The 22,725-nt window shown below is 41.9% G+C and overlaps 1 protein-coding gene across 2 annotated transcripts; it reads left to right on the forward strand.

Annotated features, from left to right (window-relative positions):
• Positions 1–1,904: 1,904 nt before the first annotated feature.
• sema3e (sema domain, immunoglobulin domain (Ig), short basic domain, secreted, (semaphorin) 3E) lies at positions 1,905–22,725 on the forward strand. 2 transcript variants are annotated; one of them, XM_079272777.1, is made up of 17 exons: positions 1,905–3,023; positions 12,764–12,927; positions 13,231–13,290; positions 13,693–13,812; positions 15,148–15,241; positions 15,569–15,685; positions 16,270–16,412; positions 16,504–16,618; positions 17,369–17,438; positions 17,522–17,666; positions 17,951–18,176; positions 18,388–18,479; positions 18,912–18,953; positions 19,189–19,355; positions 19,763–19,833; positions 20,178–20,311; positions 21,034–22,725. In XM_079272777.1, exons 1-17 carry the CDS (start codon positions 2,903–2,905, stop codon positions 21,532–21,534), a joined length of 2,382 nt encoding a protein of 793 aa, XP_079128903.1. In that variant the 5' UTR covers positions 1,905–2,902; the 3' UTR covers positions 21,535–22,725. The 2 variants fall into 2 exon arrangements, with proteins under 2 accessions (XP_079128903.1, XP_079128904.1); XM_079272778.1 differs by having other exon boundaries at positions 19,766–19,833.

Below are 22,725 nucleotides of genomic sequence, written 5' to 3' on the forward strand. Positions count from 1 at the left end.
GTAAGAGGACAGAATTTCAATGGAGGTGGAAAGAAAGTGGGTGTGTGGCTGCTGAGTAGAAGTGCTGCATGGCTGGGTCCTTGGTACAAGATACCAGCATAGTCCGAATCATACTAATGGAAACATCAAGGGCGGAGAGTACAACACAAATCAAAAAAAGGGGAGGAAAACAAGGACAGAGGGATGGTTAAAAGGACTGGGGAGGTGGGGAGGTGGGGATTGAGCTGTTGTTCTTACTGTTGCTATTTCTGCTCTGAGGCAGACTTCTGACGGATTACTGCCATTAGAAGGAGAGACCCATTCAGTCACTGTGAGGCCAATGTGACTAAGTGGAAGCTGCGCTCACTGGCCTATGTGCATTAGCCTCCTTAAATGGCTATCAATCTGAGGTAGTGGCTTTCATCAGGATGCACGGCTAAAATATGCTCTTAGGTTCAAACTGATTTAATTGTGTGTCACAGTCAGTCAGATAGTGTCAGCTCCAGGGGAAGCTGCCATTGAACAGTTGTCTCACCCTCAACAGCAGACGAGGGTCTATAATTGCAGCAGGCAATGGAGTAACAGTGTATGTTACGTGGCTACCACAAACACAAAGTCCTTCTGTTCTGGAAGGGAACAGGTGCAATGTGGGAGTTGGAGTCATCAGATCTCGGGGGGGGGGGGGGGTGCAAGAGGGTGGGGGTGCAGCTGCTGCAGCCTAATGGAATAATGGAATCATTTCCAATTCTGTATTACTGTGTGTGTCTTAATTTAAAGGCTTGCCATTTGTTGATATGCATTCACACTCACACTGTGCATTCATCTCTCTTTGCCTTCTTCAGCTATTCACCCTATTTATTCTGAAATGCATCTTGTGCTTTTTCTGTGCATGAGTTTGTGATATTTGTGCAGTTTTATTTTTGCTGTTAATCAATGTGGATCTAAATTATGAGTGAAGATTACTGGAAGTCGTCTTTTTTTTTGCAAATTCAAAAATCTCATCACAAAATGAACCATTCACAGAGTCGCAAACAACAATAACAAATGTTTTCTTTGCAGACTGATGCAACATTCCATGCTAGGGATAAGCGTGACTTCATGTTGGTGTCACCAGAGCCCTGAGAGAGAGACAGAGAGAAACAGATGTATTACAAAGGGCTTTGCGGGAGAGAGACAGCGCTCTGCTCCAGTAACTGGACGCCTGTGGGACTTCCCTGTGGGACATGTGCAAAATTCAATAATGATTCCAGTCACATCTTGTACATTTTATGTTTTCTTTTTTGAGTGTGTTTGGGTTCAGAAAGCTGTGGACCTTGAGACAAAACACAAGACGACACGGACACAACACAAGACTGCATGTCAATAAGTTCGACATGTACATGTTTTACACAGTACTTGAATGTCTGTACTCACAGAAAAATGTACACACAGACAAACAGGTGTAGACAGTAACTCATACAGAATACAGTAGGACAGACAAAAAAGCCAGGCATGGAAGGATACATGAAGTAAGGACAAAGTAATAACTAGCTTTTACAGAACTGATGAGTGGGAGAGGTAGGTAGATACTGTAGATAAACAGAAGGAGAGATTTAATGGGCAGGGCATGAAAGAAACCTTGTACATGAAAATCCATGGTAACAGTGATAATGACTATCCACATGGAAACAAACACAAAGAGGGCAATAATTGAAAATGAAAAAAATCACTTGAGTTAAGAGGCTGTAAACCTTGGCTCAGGGTTTATGTTAATGCAGTGGAGGTAAGAGCATAAAGAAGGTGGTGAAGGAGGACGGCAAGGGGAGAGGAGAAGCAAGGGGTGTTCTGTAGAAAGACATGAGAGGCAGTATTTCTTAGAGGAGAGAAGGGGAGAGTCGTACTGAGCCTGGGAGACACAGCACATTTAATCCAGCTGCCTGGGAGGGAGAGACAGAGAGAGATCTCAAGACGATCTAGAGGAAGGAGCAGGCAATTTTCATCCCTTCAAGCTGATACACCCTCCCCTCATTACCAACCACACACACAGGCTTTTACTCAGACACACCACGCAGAGGCAGGTGGCCTCTGCCCAGATCAGTAGCAGTGGTAGAAGCCATCTTAACTGCACTCACTGAGGTTTGAGGTGAGGTTTGGATCCTCCCTGACTGTTGGAGCGTGAGCAGAGTTAGGAGAGCTTCACTTTCTTGCCCAGTGCAGGGAGACCGCACGCCAGGCACGAGGCTCCCCACTCCTCCCCTCTCCCTCTCCCGCTCTGCCTTTTCCTGGGCTTCCGTCCAGAGAATGACTAGCTCCAGTGGACCCAAGAGGAGGAACGCAGCCTGAGGATACAGTAAAGCAGCTCCAGCCCTGCCTGCCTGCCTGCCTGCCTGCCTGCCCTGCTGGGGAACACAAATGCACTGAGGTTTTACAAATCAGCTCCAACACCTTTGTGGAATTCATAGGCTTGATTTATTATTTTATATTTTTTCTGTCATCAGATCACAAAGACTTGATCTGAGCTGGGCATACAGACAGACAAACAAACAGACGGACTGACATATGGACAGAGAGCAGTGGGCACTGCGGCGTGAATGTAGCAACTGGACTTCTTTTCTCCCTGGTTACTGAGACCAAACAAGGATAACAGCCAGAGCACTATCCTGTCCAGCGAGGTAGTGGGTGGATGCAGCTTTCATCAGGCTGCTATAGGAGAAAGCAGAGACTGTATAGAAGCTGCAGATACATCTAGATACACATTGTGGTGATAGTCAGAAAATGGACAGTTTCCTCCAAGTAGACTTTTGTTGGATTGCTATTTCTTATTAAACATTGTTTGCAGGAACTTGCAGCAAAAACACTTTCTTTTTTTTCCCATGGACTTTGCTGCCCATATTGAGTGGACTTGCAGGATTTCTGTGTAGATGAACGTGGAGAGAGTTTCTCAATGAGGATGGCAGAGTGCATACGGACTGTGTATCTGACACTGATGCTGCTGTATTTTGTTCTGCTCGGCACGGCTCACACAGCCCGCAGCATCTACCCGAGGATACGGCTCTCTCACACAGGTAAGTAATACCTATGTGTTTCTTTTATTGCATTAAATCTTCTTTTGCAGCACATTGCTATGTTGCACAAATTTAGATGCTCTGTTGTGCTGCAATCAATATGAAGGCAAAGTCAGCCTTCAGGTGATGCAGCACAGTGTGTTAAACTATCAGGAATAGTCAATACAGCCTCAACCGAAACTAGCATTCTCTGTTCAGTGCCTTTAGTGCAGACTGAGAAGAAGACGGGTGTAACAGAACAGAATTGTTCACGTTTTAATAGACCTCTGCTCTCAATTTATAGCAGTTTTCATTGCGACATTTCTGTTGGTACTACCAAAATGAACAAAATGAATGTTAAAATGTTTTTTTAAATCAGATTTAACAAGTGAATTATATATTTCCTTTCAAGATGTTGTGTAAAATACAACATAGGACCAAAAATGCTCGAACACAGAACGTGTGCTATAAAAAAAAGTAAAGTCAGAGAAGCGGCATCCTCTGTGAGCGAGCAAAAGAAGCCGCAGGTTATCATTATCACGTAACCACATGGTCATTGAAGATGTCTCAGCCTGGGAGAACTATGCAGGGTTTGATCGGACTTCTGCTCTGACTTTGTGAAGTGCATTCTTTTTTTCACTCACTGCTGATTTTCAAGGAGTCTCCTTGTAGTTTGTTTTGATTCCTCGGCCATGTGGGCTGAGAATCCACAATGTGGCTGTCTCTCATGCCGTAGCGGCAGAGCGATGGTGGTGGCTTTTTTTGGACGTGGGAATGGACGCGGCTGCGTAGAGAAAAGTGTTTGTGTGTGCCTGTTCTCGTGGGAGTGTGTGATATGGATGTGCATGCACTGGTATGCGGCCTGATGGTCGTTTATCTCTTGGACGATAATGGTGGTTTTATCTCGATAGATAAAACTCTTTCGTAAACATTGGCTTTTGCACACAGTATCTTTGATCTCTAAAGCAACAGAAGGTGATGATTCCACATAAGCCTGTTAGTCATGGTTGAATATAGGTGTGGAATTTGGTCAGTAACTCATACATAAAAACGGTGGTGTGAGTCAGGAGAGTTGACAAGTCTGGTTCATCTTTGAAGAGGGTTTGCAATTATTCTGAATTATGATGTGCATATCTACAATAAATGTTACACTTTTCTAGTGAGACTTAATGGAAATATAACCTTAATGAAGTTGAAAGGTAAATTGAGAGAAGATAACGAGAAGAAGAGATTGGCTCTTTTGTCCACAGTAATGCAAAGCTCATATGACAAGAAAAGTGAGCAGATCAGTGCTCAGTCATGTGCTTAGTCATAAATACCACATCAATATTAGTTATGACTAATTCCTTAACCACCTGAGGGGAAAGCTGTTCCCTCCCTCTCTCTCTCCTTTGAAAAGCTACTACATGTTCTGGCTAGCACAGAGCACCATGAAATGGCTGCAGTTGGGTCCTATCATTATGGAATGAAAAACATCTAAGCCATAATATATTCCTCATGGGTTTTGTCAGTGATTTTTGCACACATCCCGTTAGCTCACCCAAACACATGCACGCGCACACACACACACACACACAAACACACAGACATACAGACACATACACACATGCACAAGTAGAATAGTGTGAATTACCACACACGCCAATGACTTGGATGGAGTTCAAGGAGACCGAGAGGTATGTGGTTTAATATCACCATCACATATGGTATCAAAACAGGGTGGGAAAACTAGATTCTGCACTTTGACATTAAGATTCGCAATGTGAAATAAAAGTTGATAATATAAGTGCAGACATATTGTTTTACCAGCTTCTGGTCACATGGGCAGATCTCAATGATATATCAGATCAATTTTCTCCCAGTTTCTGGAAACAAATTCCTTTGAGCACACTATCATGTGTCTGAAGGACGGCCTTTCTACCATTGGGTATGGATCTTTGCATGCTTTGATGTTAACTACACCTCACACATGGTGTGGAATCGTTATTAGATGTCTCTTTCATCTATTCCCCATCTTCTTGTCTAGACTTCTGGACCAGTGGAGATTTTTCCATCTGCAGTTGATTTCGCTTTGATCCCTGCATTATTTGCCTACTCCCTGATTAACTTCAGTTCCAAAAGGTTATTACCCATTTCACATGGAGTATTGAGTTACAATAACAGACTCACAGCTGTCTGTACAGGTAATTGAACCTAATCTTTGACTACACAGCTTCCGAAGACCTTAAACACAAGCTAAAGACCTCAATTGCTTGGACTTTTGGCCAATCAAACTTCCTAAATCCTGACTTCTTATACATAGAAATGCTCTGCAGAGCGATGTGCTCAACATAGCAGAATAGAAAAGTTTGTTTTGTTTCATTCGTGTGCCTTTGGTCACAGATTTGGATCTGCATCGTCCTAGTCTTGTAGCCTGTGGAGTGAAATGAGCTCTTCTTTTCGGATGACCATCAATTCTGCTGCTAATGAAGCTGTTATGCAGATAGCATGTGTCAGGTTCTTGACAGGCTGCAGGTAGGTGGCCAAGCTTATTTTGTTGCCTCCACAGCACTGTCATCATGCTTGGCTTGAGCTGCAGGGAGTGTAATACAGCAGTTTTTGCAATAGTATTGACCTAATCAGACCAAAGACCCTTCGAAAATCTTTGCACATCTGCATAGTTTGATATATTTGATTCGTTAACTTTGCACTTGTGTTGGACATTCAAATCCTGTTGATTCCGTCATTTCAATTCAGTGTAGTGTTTTAGACGAATAATGATTTTCTGATTTACTGAAGCTTAAAACCCATATAATAGGTACCTGTCCATACCTGTCCATACCTGCTCTGGTAATGTGCCCTTACAGAAATCATTATCTGATAAAGAAATGAAAGAAAACTGTGGTATTAAAACTACATTATTCATAGCTGAGAGAGTCTGCATGCTCTTGCTTCTGTTTGTAGCAAAACATCTTGAAAGAATCCCCCCAAAACCCCTTACATATTAACATTACAGTAAATCTTTCTCTCCTAAAAACATGTGTCAGACAAGTAAAAGTGTTCATGAGGGCAGCGATGGCAAGCACACAGAATAAAACATAACCATTTCACAATAATTCAATTGACCATGCATACCTTCAGCATGTCTGCCAAAGATGTTTTTACTTAAAAGTCGTAATCATTTAGGGATAAATATTTTTCCTCAACAGATCTGTGAAGGTGAATAAAGTTATCTGGTGATGCTAAGCTGTCCTGAGAGGTTTAACATCATACTGTATATGTTCACCTATATAAATAAACACATGTGCTTTCCCTATTTCAACCCAAGATGTACCTCATTGAAAACAAAAGTTGGTTGAAGCACTTAGCAGCTGGATTTACTCATACATGATCTATGTGTATGTAGTCTTCAAAAATGGAATGACTGAACATATAGGTAAGCACATTACGCTTCTGGATATACATTGTTCAACAAATACTTAACCTATTTCTTTTCTTCAGCATTTACTGTAAAATTAGGAGATTTAAGCAGAAGGGGCTGAGGTACGTGCATGTGTGAACACAGGGGTTACTCAGGTAGCAATTACTGTATGTATGAAAACCCCCTTTGAGCTGTAATTTTAAACCTTCCTCTCCAGACAAGACACCGCTCTCTCTCTCTATATTTTACAACCTTGAAATGATGTGGCTGTAGGTGACTGTCTTCTGAAGGTGAGATGGGGAATACCAGTATGGCCTCAAGTTGTGTCTGCCCAAAATGAAATGAATGGGGGGGGATTTTTTATGTTTTAATGTTTTCTATATAAATCTAATTTGTGACTTTCTTCCACCTACATGTGCACCCTATAATTAACATTTACCACGTTGGATCATGGCCATAGGGCAGTCATATACTTATACATAAAACCAGGAAAATGAAGGTTATGGCAGTGATTAGATAAATCACGCCTTTTAGGTCAGCAAAGGAAAAGAGATATTTTCTCAACCCCCTCTGCTCCACTGTCACCTCTCTCTCTCACTTTCTCATTTTGTCTGTGTACATCTCAGCGTCCTTTTCTCTCCCATTGTGTTACGTGTGCTCTGCAGCTCATTCATGAGATGTCCGGAGGGGAAGGCAGCTGGTGAAACTCTAATATCCTTTCTGACCTTTTCCCGGTGAAGGGATCAGGGAGAGGAGATGAGTAAAGTGTTGGGCCTGGAAAAAAAAAAGAGAAGGCACAAAAAGTATTCAGAGAGAATGCTGCAATATCATAAGAAAGGGGGGGGAGGAGAGGATGACAGATGACAACTGAGGGGAGCACTTCAAGACACAGAAATGACAATTGCTAGTAGGATGGCAGTTAAACGCAATGCTTGTTATTTTGTTATGCCAACTAGTGGGAGACAGAGAAGAAACAAAATGGGATACCTCCACTCAAGTTGTTGGTTCAACTTATAATAACCTTAAAAGGGTAATAAACGTAATAACTAGTGCACTTACAAATACAGCAAAGAAATCTAAATGTGTTGACTGTGTTATGCGGCTTAAAGAACTGAGCAAACCTTTTTTCTGTATTGACATTGCTTTAGATATTCCACAGCACATATCAAAATCTGTTTACATTTTTTCTTTTGACATTCATGCGTTGACCCACAGTAACCCACATCAATCACTAATTAAGTTGGGCTCCAAAGTTATATACATGTATATTTGAGGACATATAGTTTGGAGCTGATGTAGATGGACTTTGATTAAATGTCCACTTGTGACACACATACTGTATGGGAACACTGCATGGTTCGATTAAGAGGTTTATATACCAGTTCGGTCCAATAACAAAATAAAATGTCAGTTGTAAATGCGCACCCCTGATTTATAACATCAATCAGGTCACAGACTTACACTTAGTCTTTATTACAGAGAAACATGCGCTGCTCTCTCTCGCTCTCTCTCTCTCTCTCTCTCTCTCCATGTGGCTTTAATTTTTCATTCTCCCCGCACACACAAGAGGATACGGGAGCACGAGGCTGTATACCGATAATAGCATCACACCCCAGTTCTCCGACTCCGGACCCCCTCCCCACCCAGGGGCTCCACAGTCTCAGGCCTTGACAAGGTGAACAGACTCCCTCCTCATTCTTGTCAACTTTAACTCCAGCCCACTCCAATCATTCTCTTTGTTTCTGTTCCAGCACAACTCCCATAACTCAATACGTAAACCTACATACGCTTTTTTCACTGGAAATATGAGACTGCCTACTGGTTTTACTTCTGAAATTAAATGTGTGTATGAGAAAATAAAATGTGTGTTTTTAAGTTTCCTGAGGAATGTTTTATATGAACTCCTGTGTGCATTTATCTTTGACTACACATGAATATTTACCATATCTTCTCGGGCATCTCTCAGCACTCCTCAGACAGCCGAGGAAAGTGTTTGTCTTAAGGGAGTCCTTTTTCCCTGTGTTTTCCATTTGAAGTGAGATCACAGTAGGGCCATGTGTCTCCCTGGCTCAGTTGCTGATGGAGGAACACCCTCCTCTTCTCAGCTCCTTAGCTTACGGCTAAGGAGCCCTCATTGGCTGCAGATGGCAAGAAAAACTTGGAGAAACGATAGCGTGAGAGGGAGAGAGAGAGAGAGAGAGAGAAAGGGGAATTGCGGAAATCCCCCCTGTCCCTTCTTCAGTTTAAGCAGTGGCCTCAACTGTCTGTAACCGGTGCACATAATCACAGAGAAGAAACCTTTTAAACAGCATTGTGATCTCGGTTTCTCTCTCGGTTTGTCAGTGCAATCGCATCCACCCGTCGTGTTTAATTGTAACTCTGAAATTCTGTGTAAGCTGATTCATCAACACCTTATTATAAATTAGATTTTACAACTTCCAACTCGTCAAATGCTGAAACTTTGTCAGGGCATCTGATACTGACAAACAGAGCTTTAACATCTGTATGCGACGCACATAGCTTTCAACTAACTCCAATGTAAACCCACCCGTATCATTATTGGATGCTCAGAGCATCAGAAGGAGTATAAAGTGTGCAATATTCCACTTTCGCTGGATGGGTCAAACAAACCGAGGACTTTCGTCCATGAGGCCGCTGTAATGCAGATTGGTCAGTGCTCCTATCCTTAAAACTATGAAGCAGCGTCAGTTTTGCACATGAGTGACAGCTTGTTACAAAAAAAACCTTCTGTCTTCACAGGAAATTAGGTTTCGGCAACAAAACCACTTAGTAAGGAAAGAGCATGGTGGACTTAACTGGACCACTGACTCAAGTGTCTATCGAGTGACAAATGAATCACGTGACTAATGACTCATCTGACAAAATGGGGAAAAAAGGGTTAGCTGTTCGTGTCTGGTGCTAAACTAAAAGTAAATGTTCACACTTTGTCATGCCAGTCGTTAGTCACGTGACTCACGTTAGTAGCATATGTTCCAATAGTTGAAACTAAGACGCCGTCCATGACGCGTCCAAAACCAATGCTGGAGGGGAAGAGCGTCATAGTTTGAACCTTAGGGCCACTGACTTAGTGTTGGTCTTTAATGAGTTGGGAGTGAGAATGTGTTGGATTGTACTTTCTTTTCACTTGTATTTGCATACTGGTGGGAATGGAACTTTCTTTCTTTCTTTCTCTCTCCTTTTTTCTCTTTCCTTTGAAGCTGATCGTTGTTTGAGTTTCCTCTTTTTGTTTAACCACATGCGCATGGCATGGAAACATTCCAGTTTAGAGTTGAAGACATCTAAAATATCATATTTACAATTCTACACATTTAAACAAAATTATAGAACGAAATGTATCTGTATTTGTGTTTGTGTGTGAGAGAGAGAGCAAAACAGCTTGTTTGCTGTATGTACTGCATGTCTCCATATAAATCTGCTGCTAGTCAAGATTATTAAAAAAGACAAGTGAAAAGTAGATGAAAATAAAAGGGTTTGACTAGTGGACTGTTTACTCCATCACTTTAAATAGCCGTTCACGTCTGTCATCTAAATAAGTGGTAGCAGATTCAACTTCACATGAAGAAGGAGCTGATTGTTTGAGAGCTCGGCCTAACACTTGTGGAAAAGTTGGAGTTGAGTTGTTTACTGTCCTCAATACAAATTCAACTTCGCTCAGAAGGAAGATAGAGATGAGAGACAGTGTGCGTGTGTGTGTGCGTGTGTGTGTGCGTGCATGCGTGTGTGTGACTAAGAGAGAGAGGGAGAGAAAGAGCTCCAAGTGTGTGTGGATTACATAATTACAGGAAGCATGTCTGAGGCCTGGCAGAACGCCACTGCCACATCCCCTCAGTCTCTGCCACCTAACCACCCGAGACCCAATACTACTCAAACAAACAGTCGCTTGTCTCCAACGTAGAAATCTTAATAGCAACAAAATATACACAGTCACCCATTCCCCTGTGGATACCTAATCCTATGTTAAACAAATAAAACCTTCTACAGAGTGTATGCCATTGCTCTGAGTAATCTACAAACATTGGATAAACACTCTCTCTTTCTATCTTGGAGATCAAGTATCACAAAAAATATACAGATGCTAGGAAAACAAATTACACAATTACCCCCTGCAGCCCCTGCATTTAACGACATCTCAGCATTATTTGAGGTAGCTGTGAGGTTGGCATAGTATTACAATCATGCTTTATTTTACTCTCTCTTCATTTAAAGGGAGTTTTTCTGAAGAGCAGTGCACAGATGGCCTGATGTGTGGAATGCCCCCCGAGTAGTGAATGCAGCATAGGATGTTGTGAACGCACCCCGAAGGCTGGCTCCTCCCCCAACCAATTCCCTAATCAGGGCCAGATTATGAAGGGCACCTGTTGGCATAGCCTCTTTGTTTTTTGGCCTCTGTCCTGTCTCTGTGGTGGCTGGTAGTGTTTTGTGTTACAGATACGCCATTGTTGTTATTCCTACAGTGAGTGACTATTGCCAGTGGCATGCATGTGCACTGGGATATGAGTGTAGAATGCACAATTTCTGTTGGGGACAGTTGTGTTGCATGGTGAGTGACTGGTGGCACCACTGCACTGGCCTCAACTTAAATCCTGCAGTTTTGCTTAGTTATGTTGGACAGGGCATTCTAGAATATTAAAGATTGTGACGTAGGGAACGACCGAATTCACGGGGCCCCTTTAAGGAAAGTGGCGTAACCCTGGTGACAGGGGGGGGTTAAAGGGTGGCAGGAAGTGAATGTGTTTTGTTTTGATGGATGGAAATAAATGGCCACATGGTGCAGCCAAAGGGAATACTCGCCTCCTTGTTTGTTTCCACGCACCTAGAGTGATGTACTTTTAGAGGCCTTTTTAAGCTTAATTTATAATAAAGAATTATTTTTAATCCTTTATTTGTTTTTGTTATTTTCATTTGTTCATTCATATTTCCTCCCCGCAGCTCCCATCGATGCTCATTTGATTGCTTAAATAAAACATTTGGTTCATTTTACAAAACACTTCTCTACTTCCGATCGGTAATGAATCGGTGTGCCTTATCGATTCTCAAAACAATATCTTAAGGTTCTTAAGTCCATGTTTCCTGGGGTGTAATTCCCCAGGTGGTGTTGTTGGTCTCCTCTCATTTTACCCCTAAAGCTCTTGCCACATGTGGATGAAAGTAAAACCAAATGGAGAGAATACAGCATGAGCAATGCTATAAATTTGTTCGCAAACCCTGGCTTGACTGCTTAAATCTGTCTGAGGTTTCAAAGGTTGTGCTAACACACACCAGATCCCCATTTCGTCTTTTACAAGGACACCCGGTCTAACCCGGTCATGTGTTAATGAAAGGGTTTTCAGGCCAATGCACGCCAGAGGAAGTGCACACCTCTGGGGCCTCAGCACTTTGTTTAAATCCTTTCACCCTCATCCTCTCCAGAAGCTCACAAAGAGCAGGTATAGAGGAGCGGCTTGTCAGTTTCAATCATACAACTGGGTGGTGTTGCATGTGTGCATGTAGACTATCTGTGTCTGCTTGGTGTGTAATTTGATGAGTGTGCGTTTATATTTCATGACATATCTGTCATGGTCCATTGCTTCTGTTTTAAAGTAGGATTTCAAAACACCTAAAGCAAGACTGACAGGGAGTGTCAGCTGATCTAAAACGAATGGCTGATAAAGAGACTGGTTCCGTTTCCTGTCTGATAAAACTGCTTCCTCCTGGTTAAAGCGTCCATAAACCCCGGCTTGTACATCACATGTACCTCCTATTAATCTCAACATCTTTCCCAGGACTCATATCCCACTTCTTCCATCCCTGCTTCTGCAAAGTGCGTTCATGGTTGCTATGGTTCCTTCTCTCAGTATTAGTTTATCGGCACGTACTGGTGCATGGGAGGTTGACTTTGAGTGGCCGGTACTCTTTTATGCCATGTGAACTTTTACTGATGGTAAAAACAAGACGCTTTGTAGATTCATGACCAAGCCAATGACACAAAGAAGCGTAGCTGGCTTGGGTGAGAGGAAGCATAGATGCCACATGAGCGGTGAGATATAAAGATAACCCTCCTGCTGCTCTTTGACCCCCGCTTGGGGAAGCTATGAATCAGAAACACATGTTGCAATGTGCCCTTGGCCATTGGGCCATTTGGGACATAGATGCAGGTTATTGGAGCAGTTAGAAATCCCTTGATGTTTGGTCAAATGTAATCTTGCTGGTTAGTACAAGCAATGATAAAGACAAGGGTGTTTGAAATCTGTCTACCTATCTATATCTTTCTAGCTGAAATTGCTTAATTGCAGACCTCTATTGTGTTGCTTCTGTGTATTGTTTTGTCTTAATCTCTGTGTGCGCGCTTTGTCGCCTGCAGAGCTTTGGCAGCTAAACAGGACCTGGGTGTTCCAGGGACATGGGACAGCATCTCTTCAGCCCCAGACCATGCTGCTGGATGAGGGCTACGGGAGGCTTTACGTTGGGGCCAAGAATGCTCTGTTCTCCCTGAGCCTGGACCGGGTCAACACACACCACAGAGAGGTAGGCCTGTTTTCATCTCTCACTAGAAAGAGACATAACTCACACACCCATAGGGCCATAGGTTAGCCAAACTATTTGTGCACGTGTGCATCTTCATAGGACTATTATCAGTGCAAAACAGCACTTTAACTTTGAGTCTTTTTTTCAAAATTGAAAAGGTGGTACGATACCCCTGTGAGATTATGAGCAGTGAACATAATATACACCTAACTATTTGTGTCGAAAATATTTCATGTATTTGTATTTATTTATGTTGAAACATCTTCATTGTAAATATGTGAGCGTGACTGTGTTTTCCCACAGATCCAGTGGGCCAGTACAGAATCTCAGATCGAGGAGTGTTTGATGAAGGGAAGGGAAAAGGTACGGGACACGGTCGACATGACTGCATACAAATGCATACATGTTCTCAACTGGGCATTGGTAGAATGGATGAGATTGATTTTCAAGAGTAAAGCAGAAATGCCCAGTTAATAATGTGCATTAACTTGGCATGTATATACGCAGTCAAATCAATTTGATATGTGGGTAGATATATCCATTATAGAGATAGATACTGTCAGAATGAATCGATTGATTTACATATCTCATGGTGCTCATTAACCTTTGTTTAACCTGAAGTATTGATGTTATTACTGAGGCCGTAAAAGGCCTGGAATTTTTCCAGTACATCATGTTCTCTGCTGGCCTCACTCACCCTCATATAGCCTCACCCAACAACCCTCCGCCCCACCCATTGCTTCATCTCTGTATCTCTTCCAACAGTCGGAGTGTGCTAACTACATCAAGGTCTTGCAACAGTACAACCAGACTCATTTGCTGGTCTGTGGAACAGGATCCTTTAACCCCATCTGTGTCCTGGTCAGAGTGGGACACACTGGGCAGGTGAGTCCCAAAGACAGAACTAGAGTTTGCTTTAACAACCAAATATTCAAGTGCTATGAAAAGGGTTCCTCCTGCTCCTTATTTTAATGAAAACGTTGCATATTTCATCATTATACTCTCAGCCAAATTTTGCAACATGCTCCTCTCCTGTACACTCTTGTGTCTGTAGTTGGAGTAGCCAAAAGCTTCTTCACACTGTTTTGATGTTTTAGCCAAGAGCTCCTAGAACTATTAGTACAGCTTGGAATGTTGAGCAGCTAATCTCATGCAACCTCCTAGCAACAATAAGTGATGTGAGGTGGAGGCGGAAAAGACAGTAAGAGAGGGTGGAGTTTTTGTTTTCCTTAGAGGGAGAGGATTGTTCTACACAAGGCTCTCATTTTTAGTGAAAAAAGCTGACACTGTTGCTGTCAGAGTAAACAGGGAAAAAAGGCCAGCCACTCTTAACCATCACTCATATCATTGGAACGCTCATAGAGTGAGCAAAACTGGGTCCATATATATATATATATATATATATATATATTAACCTTGTTAAGAATACTTAACAAGGTTGCCTCATAAAAATGTTATACTTGGTGTATGAGATTACAATTACCCTTAAGCATGAGCTGAATAATATTTACATAATGATTAATGAGAAAATACTTTTGCCATTTACCAAGCAGACCACTGAGGAACAAATTAAGTATTAATGCACCATTGGCCTGGACATAAAAACAAAAACAACAAAAAAAGGTAATATTGTATCAGCCTATTTTACCTATTTTAAGTTAGATTTTGTTATAATATGATGGATGAGTTGAACCCAGACTTCTGTTACAGTCATATGCCGGTGCGCAGTCACAGCACAGTGGGGTTCTGGAGATACTCGTAAATCAATATATGACATCCCCTCTGTTCTGCCAGTGACAGTCATAAACACTGTGGTGGCCCACAAGATAAAAGCTGTGGTTATATAGGGAGTTCTCTATGTATGTGTGTGTGAGTGTGTGTCTGCACACGTGCATTTCTGCCACCTGCTGTGGGGTAATGGGAGCAGAAGACCAGAAGTAGTGAACTCACTATGTTGGTTATACACATCCAGACAAAAATCCTTCATTCGGTCATCCATCACTCCTGGTCTCATCTGTCTTTCTTCCTCTTTCTCATCCATCACTTTCTGATCCCTCCTCTCTCTCCTTCACCTTTGTCTCTGTCTCTCTCTCCACACACCACCTCCTGGGGTTTGTTTGGATGTTTGGGAAAGCCTTTGCAAGGGCACAACTTTTGAGTGTTTCATGCATGTTTGTGTATGAATAACTATGCCCGTGTGTCATGTGTTAATGTTCTTAGGACAGGCCGTTTGCTCTTGAAGAAGACAGTATCATGAGTGGCAGAGGACGCTGTCCATACGACACCAACAGTCCCTGCACGTCTACGCTCTCTAGTAAGACACTGATCACTCATCACCTCACCATCAGTTGAGCTAAAAGCACAGTTTGTGATGTATGTTTTCACTCATAGGATGCAATTGTACATTGAGGAGATGTGTTTACTTTGTTGACCTATAACCAGTCAATGCTGCCATCTTGTGGTGTTCTTTCATGTCTGTATTTCAATCACAGTAAAAGGGGTTTCACATTTAAGCACATTTATTTTCATGCATTGTTGTTAATGGTGTGTGTGTGTGTGTGTGTGTGTGTGTGTGTGTGTGTGTGTGTGTGTGTGTGTGTGTGTGTGTGTGTGCCTGTGTCTGTGTGTGTGCATATATTAGGAGGAGAGCTGTATATTGGCCTGTACACAGACTACTGGGAGAATGATGGTGCGTTTTGTCGACTTAACAACCAGACCTACACACGCACTGAAAGAGACGACAAGCAGCAACTTAATGGTTGGTGTATATTACTGGAAATTGATATCCTTTTGAATGCAAGGGAGTGCAAACATATATAGAATATGTGGTAACAAATTTAACAAAGCTTGTTTTCAAAAATATATAAAAAATAGTGTGGCAGTTCAATGTGATGGTATTCCCATGAGATGTGATGATTGATAGTGTGATCTATACTTATGTTCCTTCCCAAACCTGCTAGTTTCATGATTGTAAATCAAACTGTTTGGTTAATAAACGTAAAATAAAATGTGACACTGGGCGAGAGTACTGTAGACTGTGTGCCTTCCACATGTTGTCAATATAACTGTTCTTATCAGGACTGGTTATATTTGATGATTCATGAGCTTGTGTTGTTTAATAAAATTTTAAAATAGTTAAACAATATCTTCCCTTGCATATATGTTTTTTCTCAGTCCTGGCCTGCCAATTAATTATATATTTTCAAGAGAGACCATAACAATCTTATGAGGATACATTTCAAATGAACAGCTTATAAATAACAGGCATACTGTTTGCACTAAACCAGTTTTTAACTTTGTGTTTCATTCCAAGCCTTTTGTGACAAATTCTTCTCCCTACAGAGCCTAAATTTGTGGGGTCTGCAGTTATTCCTGACAACGCTGACAGAGATGATGATAAAGTTTACTTCTTCTTCACTGAGCAAGAGATGGATGCCGAGGGAGGGAACAAGGCTGTGTATACTCGTGTGGGCCGAGTCTGTGCGGTGAGAATGCAAATGCTGTGAAAAGATGTCTGGCCATAATCCAGCCAAAGTACAGCAGCACTCCCATTCTATATCTGCCTCCGTCTCTCAGAATGACCAAGGAGGACAGAGAATGCTGGTGAATAGATGGAGCTCCTTCCTGAAAACTCGTCTCATCTGCTCTGTGGCTGGACCAAATGGCATTGATACACACTTTGATGAACTTGGTGGGGCTACAAGGAAACTCTTTGCATGCAATGTTATTAATGTATTGTTAACATTCAAGGTCTATAATGATTGACACTAATGTAAGCATCTACATCTACATCCCTCAAGATTTGAAGAGTCACTGTGGTATGAAGGATTTTTGTTACATGGTGGTTCTGACCTACAGTAGTGGTAACCAATATTTAGTAGTATGCTAAAGCAACACATTTCAACACTCTGGATTGTTTACCTAAGATGCACAGCCAGGAGCCGATGTATAGAGTGACTAAAGCCCCAGTGAGTTCCTCTCATGTATGATATTTAGGCTGCATTCTAGTCACAGAGATCCATTTTCAATTTAAAAAATCTAAAAATAAAGAAGGGCTGATATTTGACAACTCTAGAAACTCATTTAACAAGGCATCCTGCGGTTCTGAAGACATTTCCAAAATACACAAAGAGTCTCCTATCCATGTGGATGAACAACATATCTGTCCGTCTGCTGCAGGATAAGAACAATTTGAACCAATTGCTCAACCTGTTAGGAGAATCTTTCAGACCTAGACTCCCAAAAGACTATCTGTACTTAACAAACTGTCTCAACCAACTCTGTGAAGCTGTACTTAGCACAGGTCTGCATGACAACATGCTCACAAAGACAGTGCTAACATGCTGATGCGTAGCAGGAATTAAGTTGACTTTATTCACCATGTAAAAATGTCAACCTTGTATGGCAAGCAAACAGCTAATTTCAATATGTTGTGTTTCAGAGGATGTGTTTGTGCTCAAGAACAAGGATGGCAACAACCCTGAAATATTTGGCCTCTTTAGCACAACAAGGTGAATGGAGTGTGACGTCAGCATTTCATTTTACAGTCACAATTTTCCATCCAGAAAATCACGAATGAAACCTTCTCTTGCAGTGCGGTTTTTAAAGGCTATGCAGTATGTGTCTATCACATGGAAGATATAAGAGCAGCCTTTAATGGTCCATTTGCCTACCGAGAGAGACCTGAGCATCACTGGACAGCTTATGAGGACAGAGTCCCCTACCCTCGACCTGGATCTGTGAGTCTTAAAGTCTGAATAAAGTCATGTTTACAGGATGTCATTCCCTGATGTACCAACATTATGCATTCACAGCACTTTCTACTAGTCTAAGTCCATGACAGACGCCATTTGGGAGGAAGAGTGTTGATGTAGGAAAGCTCTGGTGAATGTCAGCACTACTGTAGCTCAGCAGTCATACAGGGCCAGTCTGAGCCAAACGAAAGCATGTCGGCTTTTTTTTATTTTTACACTGTATAAATGACCAATCTGTCTTTGTCCCTGTCACACCCTCTCTTTAACAGTGTGCCAGTAAAGTGAACGGAGGTGGCTTCTCAAGCTCTCAGGAGTTTCCTGATGAGGTTTTGCGGTTTGTGCGTTCTCATCCCGTGATGTATCGGCCAGTCCTTCCACAGCACCGTAGACCTGTCCTGCTGCAGACAGAGCCAGGCGGGAGAAAGTTGACCCAGATCGCCGTGGATAGAGTCCAAGCGCAGGACGGGCACTATCATGTTCTCTACATCGGCACTGGTACACACACTGTGAAGAATAATGTGTAATGCAGAATGCCTTATGCATTATATTGCAATAATGAAAGAAAAAGAGAAGATACTCTGAACACAAACACACAACATTTTGATGGTATAAACTCATATATTAAAACAGGTGTTGCATATACTGAGGCAGTTTGGAATATTTGCACTGGTTGTAAATTGTTGTACCTTGTTGTCTTCTTTATTAGATGACTCAGTGGTGTTGAAAGTTATCACCATCTACAACAAAGACACAGACACTATGGAGGAGGTGCTGCTGGAAGAGCTGCAAGTATTCAAGGTACTCATTTTTAGCTCCACAATGTGAAAGAAAAGTAGACCCTGTAACCGAGCAAATTCTCTATTTTAGTGCAAACAGACCACAGTCCGTTATTGCTGCAGTTACACAATAACGGGGTGTTTTGAAAAAATTGATTCCTGATTTGCTTCCTTTCCATCATCAAAAGTATCACAAGTATGACTGAGCAGCAGACCTGCTGTGAGAGATCTTTAGAATGATTTGAAGATATCAACTCTACTGAGATCAGTTACATTTGAAAACTAGTCTGCAAGCCTTTTAATTTAGGCCTGATTTGGGATGGATAGAAGCATGACGGGAAGCCTCTAGTAACAAATAACTTTGTCTGCTCTTGTTACTTTATTCTTATAGCATATGCTGATGCACTGATTCAACTTTGATTTTGAATAACAGTAAGATGTTTCCTGTTTGCAGGTGTCAACTCCAATTAGAGAAATCATAATATCACCTAAACGGGTAAGAGGACCATGTGAATCCATATATTGTTCACTCATGCAATTCTGTTGTTTAGCCACAAGATGTTAACATTGGTACATTTTGTATTAAATTGTGTTGACAGAATTGAGATGTTCTGTTGCTTACTTGTGTCTAATATAACCCAGTTGAATGAGGTAATGACAGAAGGCAAAAGTATGGAATCCAATTCAACTGTGTGCTGATGCTAACGGTGCTCATGCTGTTGGGTCAACAGCAACAGCTGTATGTTGGGTCAGAAGTGGGAGTGGCCCAAGTCAGACTGCATCAGTGTGACCTCTATGGCTCCGAATGTGCTGATTGTTGTCTGGCCAGAGACCCTTACTGTGCCTGGGATGGTCTCACCTGCACCAGATACTACCCTGCTGGAGTCTACACCAAAAGGTAACAGCACACACACTCAGAGACAGGACCATATTTTCTCCTTGCCGATGTGTGTGTGTGTGTGTGTGTGTGTGTGTGTGTGTGTGTGTGTGTGTGTGTGTGTGTGTGTGTGTGTGTGTGTGTGATACCAGCTGTTCACACCTTTATCAGTAGTTCTGTTCCATCAAAGCATCTTGCACTGAATGTCACAGTGCTCTGAGGCTGGTTTGCAAAGTCATTATCACAGGCTGTGAGAGACATGATAGCCAGGTGTTGTTTATTAATACCAATCAGTGCACCCTTGATCACATCCCTCTTTCTGTGATTTTTTTTTTTCTGTCACCCTGTTTGATTTTTTTTCACCTGTTTCTTGTACATTCCTCACATGTTCAAAATTGCTCCCTCTACTTCCCGTGCTCCCATCTCAGCAGACGATTCAGACGGCAGGATGTTCGCCATGGCAACGCTGTCCAGCTGTGCAATGGGCTGCAAATTGATGGTTAGTGTATAAAATGTGTGTATGTGTATGTGCATGTTTGTGTGTGTGTATTCATTGGTATCAAACAAATGTGTCAGACAAATACTGTACACAAGCAAGTAAATGATGCAGTTCTTCAGAAGCATAAGACTGAAGATGAAAATATATGGCCTCTTCTTGTGTCATTGCAGTTGGAGGTAAGAGGTTAGTGCGCTTCTACTGAGGCGATAGATTGGAACAATCCACTCTGTTTGTCACCTAATGAAAGGTCGCATCAGTTCGTTGCAATCTCTCTTGCGCACTATATTTTACGATGTTTGTGTGTGTGTGTGTGTGTGTGTGTGTGTGTGTGTGTGTGTGTGTAGATGAGCAATGGCAAAGAGCTGAGGAGAGGCTGGTGTACGGTGTGGAGAGCAACAGCACTTTACTCGAATGTGTCCCTCGATCACTTCAAGCCAAGGTCCTCTGGTTCCTACAAAAAGACGGAGAGAAACACGAGGTGAGTTTGATGGACCTGTACATCAAATCATCTAAATGTTAACATACTAAACAGGCTATTGCACTACAAACGCACATACATACAATACACTAAACCTATAACAGTCAAGTTAACTTAAATCATATTTAATATGTATTAACCACTTTCTGCTATTGTGTACACCACTCTAAAAACAAAAGGTCCCTCTTACCCCTTTAGATATATCCTTCCATGCAAATAGTTTTGGTTTGACTGTTATTTCTGCTGTTACTTCAGTGCAGAGGGGGTGAATGGTATTACAGTTACATAGCGAGGTTCGTGGACTGTCCGTGTGTAAATGTGACATTCTTTCTGGAAGGTGTTGTTATTGGGTATTTATCTTGATTTTTCAAGTGAGTAGAGTCCCACAAACCATGGGAAATTAATTTAAGTTTATAAGAATATATTTATTTGGTTATATTTGAACATTAAATTCAAACATGCAGTGTAAACTACAGCAAACAGAACACTGGGATGGTTATATACCTCGCAGAAACTTAGATGCAGAAGTCACTGTATTGAGTGCACTATTGAAGTTCTAATGTTTCTTCATTTATCCTTCAGTTCTATAGGTTTTTTAAATTAAAATGTCTCTCGAAAGAAGAACTAATGCAGCAGTGGTTGAAATGTCTATACTGATAGACTTGAAGAATAGCAACATCAATGGCTAGAAATAAATGTTTTGTGTTTTTACCACCATATAGGTTCGAGGTGATGAGCGAGTTATCATGACCTCCCACGGGCTGCTGTTTTTACGAGTGAGAAGCTCTGATGCTGGTATGTACGTATGCCAGACTGTGGAACATGGATATGTGCACACATTATTACGTATCTCTCTACACGTGCTCAGGGGGGAAAGCGTGGCGTCAGCGATTCACCGGGCCAATGATGGGGAAGGCGATAAAGCTGCAGCTCCCTGCCCCTCCTCTATGGGCCCCCCACTAGTCCCCAGCATCAGCCCCAGGGCTCTGGGGCCATCCTCAGTCCCAGGCCCCCACTCCAGGCTGTGGTACAAGGAGTTCCTCCAGCTGATTGGCTACGGGGATGCTCAGAGAGTAGAGGAGTACTGTGAGAGAGTGTGGTGCTCTGATAAAAAACGCAAAAAGACCAAAAGGAAGTACGCTCCTCCGAGTGGCGAGAAGAGAGGGAAAGGGAGAGGAGAGGAGAAGTCCCACCGAGCGCCCAGGCACACCGCGGACACCTGAGGAGAACCGAGATTGACTACACACACATACACACCAACACGCTCTGAAGGTCAGACTCACTCCGTGTTTGCACCATGTAAAAGGTATTCACTTTGCTTTCAACAAGAGCAGTAACAACAGTACTGTAGCAGGCTGTCTAGCTGTGGCACCGATATTCATCAGTAGTTTGACTGTGATGTTTCCACCTATTTTAAAATACAACATTTTGCCTTTTTGTGTGATGTAGACTGATTTTGTGGTGCAGACCCTGTGTAAATACATTACAAGTCAGTGTCAGAGCAGCAGAGGATCTGGAAGGAGATGGAGGACTGATTTAGCTATGTTGCCTCTGATCTGAAGAGAGAGAATATAATATTTAAGCTCCTGTGGACCGACCCAGCTTTCAATCAAAACGTACACAGACTGCCACACTAAACCCACCTTTCATTCAACGGCTCAATATGACAACCTCTTACTGTATCTATTATGAGAGAAAACTAAAGGTAAAGGCCTTCTCATCTTTTTTGCTACTATGATAACTTATTTTCTTTGTCTATCCTCTGAGTTCTTTAGCTGTTTTTAGATGTCATAAACTGGAAAATATAGTGTTGTAGTTTTTGAACAGTGAATAATGCCTTGAGCTTTATGATAATGCTAATTGTTGATGATGGTATGGTCATCCCTGTGGTGTGTGTGGTTACAATAGCCGCACAAAACATACACTCGATGCTGCAATGCCACTATTATTGATATTTGAGGCATGTTTTGATTATAATTATGCCCTCAATGGATTAATTACTATTTAAGCACTTGTGAAAATTGTTACAGCAAATGAAAAGTGGTCCCATCAGTGAATCTAATTGTTCTTGTAAGTGTCCACATTTACATTAACAGATCAAATGTACCAACAGTATTGTGTGTATTGTATATTGTATTTATCTGAAATCCAGGTCTTTGTTTGCATATCTGGTAACTATAACTGTGTATTTAAAGTCATCACTCTCTGCTGGCTGTACCCTCCTCTTTCCTTCTGTCTCTCTCTCTCTCTTTCGCTCTCTCCCTTCTTGTTCTCCCAATCTCCCTCTATCAGTTCCTCTATCTTCATTTCCCTCCTTTCTTTCGTCTGAAATGATGTTGCAGATGGGATTCATAATTACCACAACAAAACTGCAATGTAGAACACCACATTTCTCCCAGAAGAAAAAAGACAAA

This window comes from Melanostigma gelatinosum, assembly GCF_949748355.1.
Source record: "Melanostigma gelatinosum genome assembly, chromosome: 1".
NCBI lineage: Eukaryota > Metazoa > Chordata > Actinopteri > Perciformes > Zoarcidae > Melanostigma > Melanostigma gelatinosum.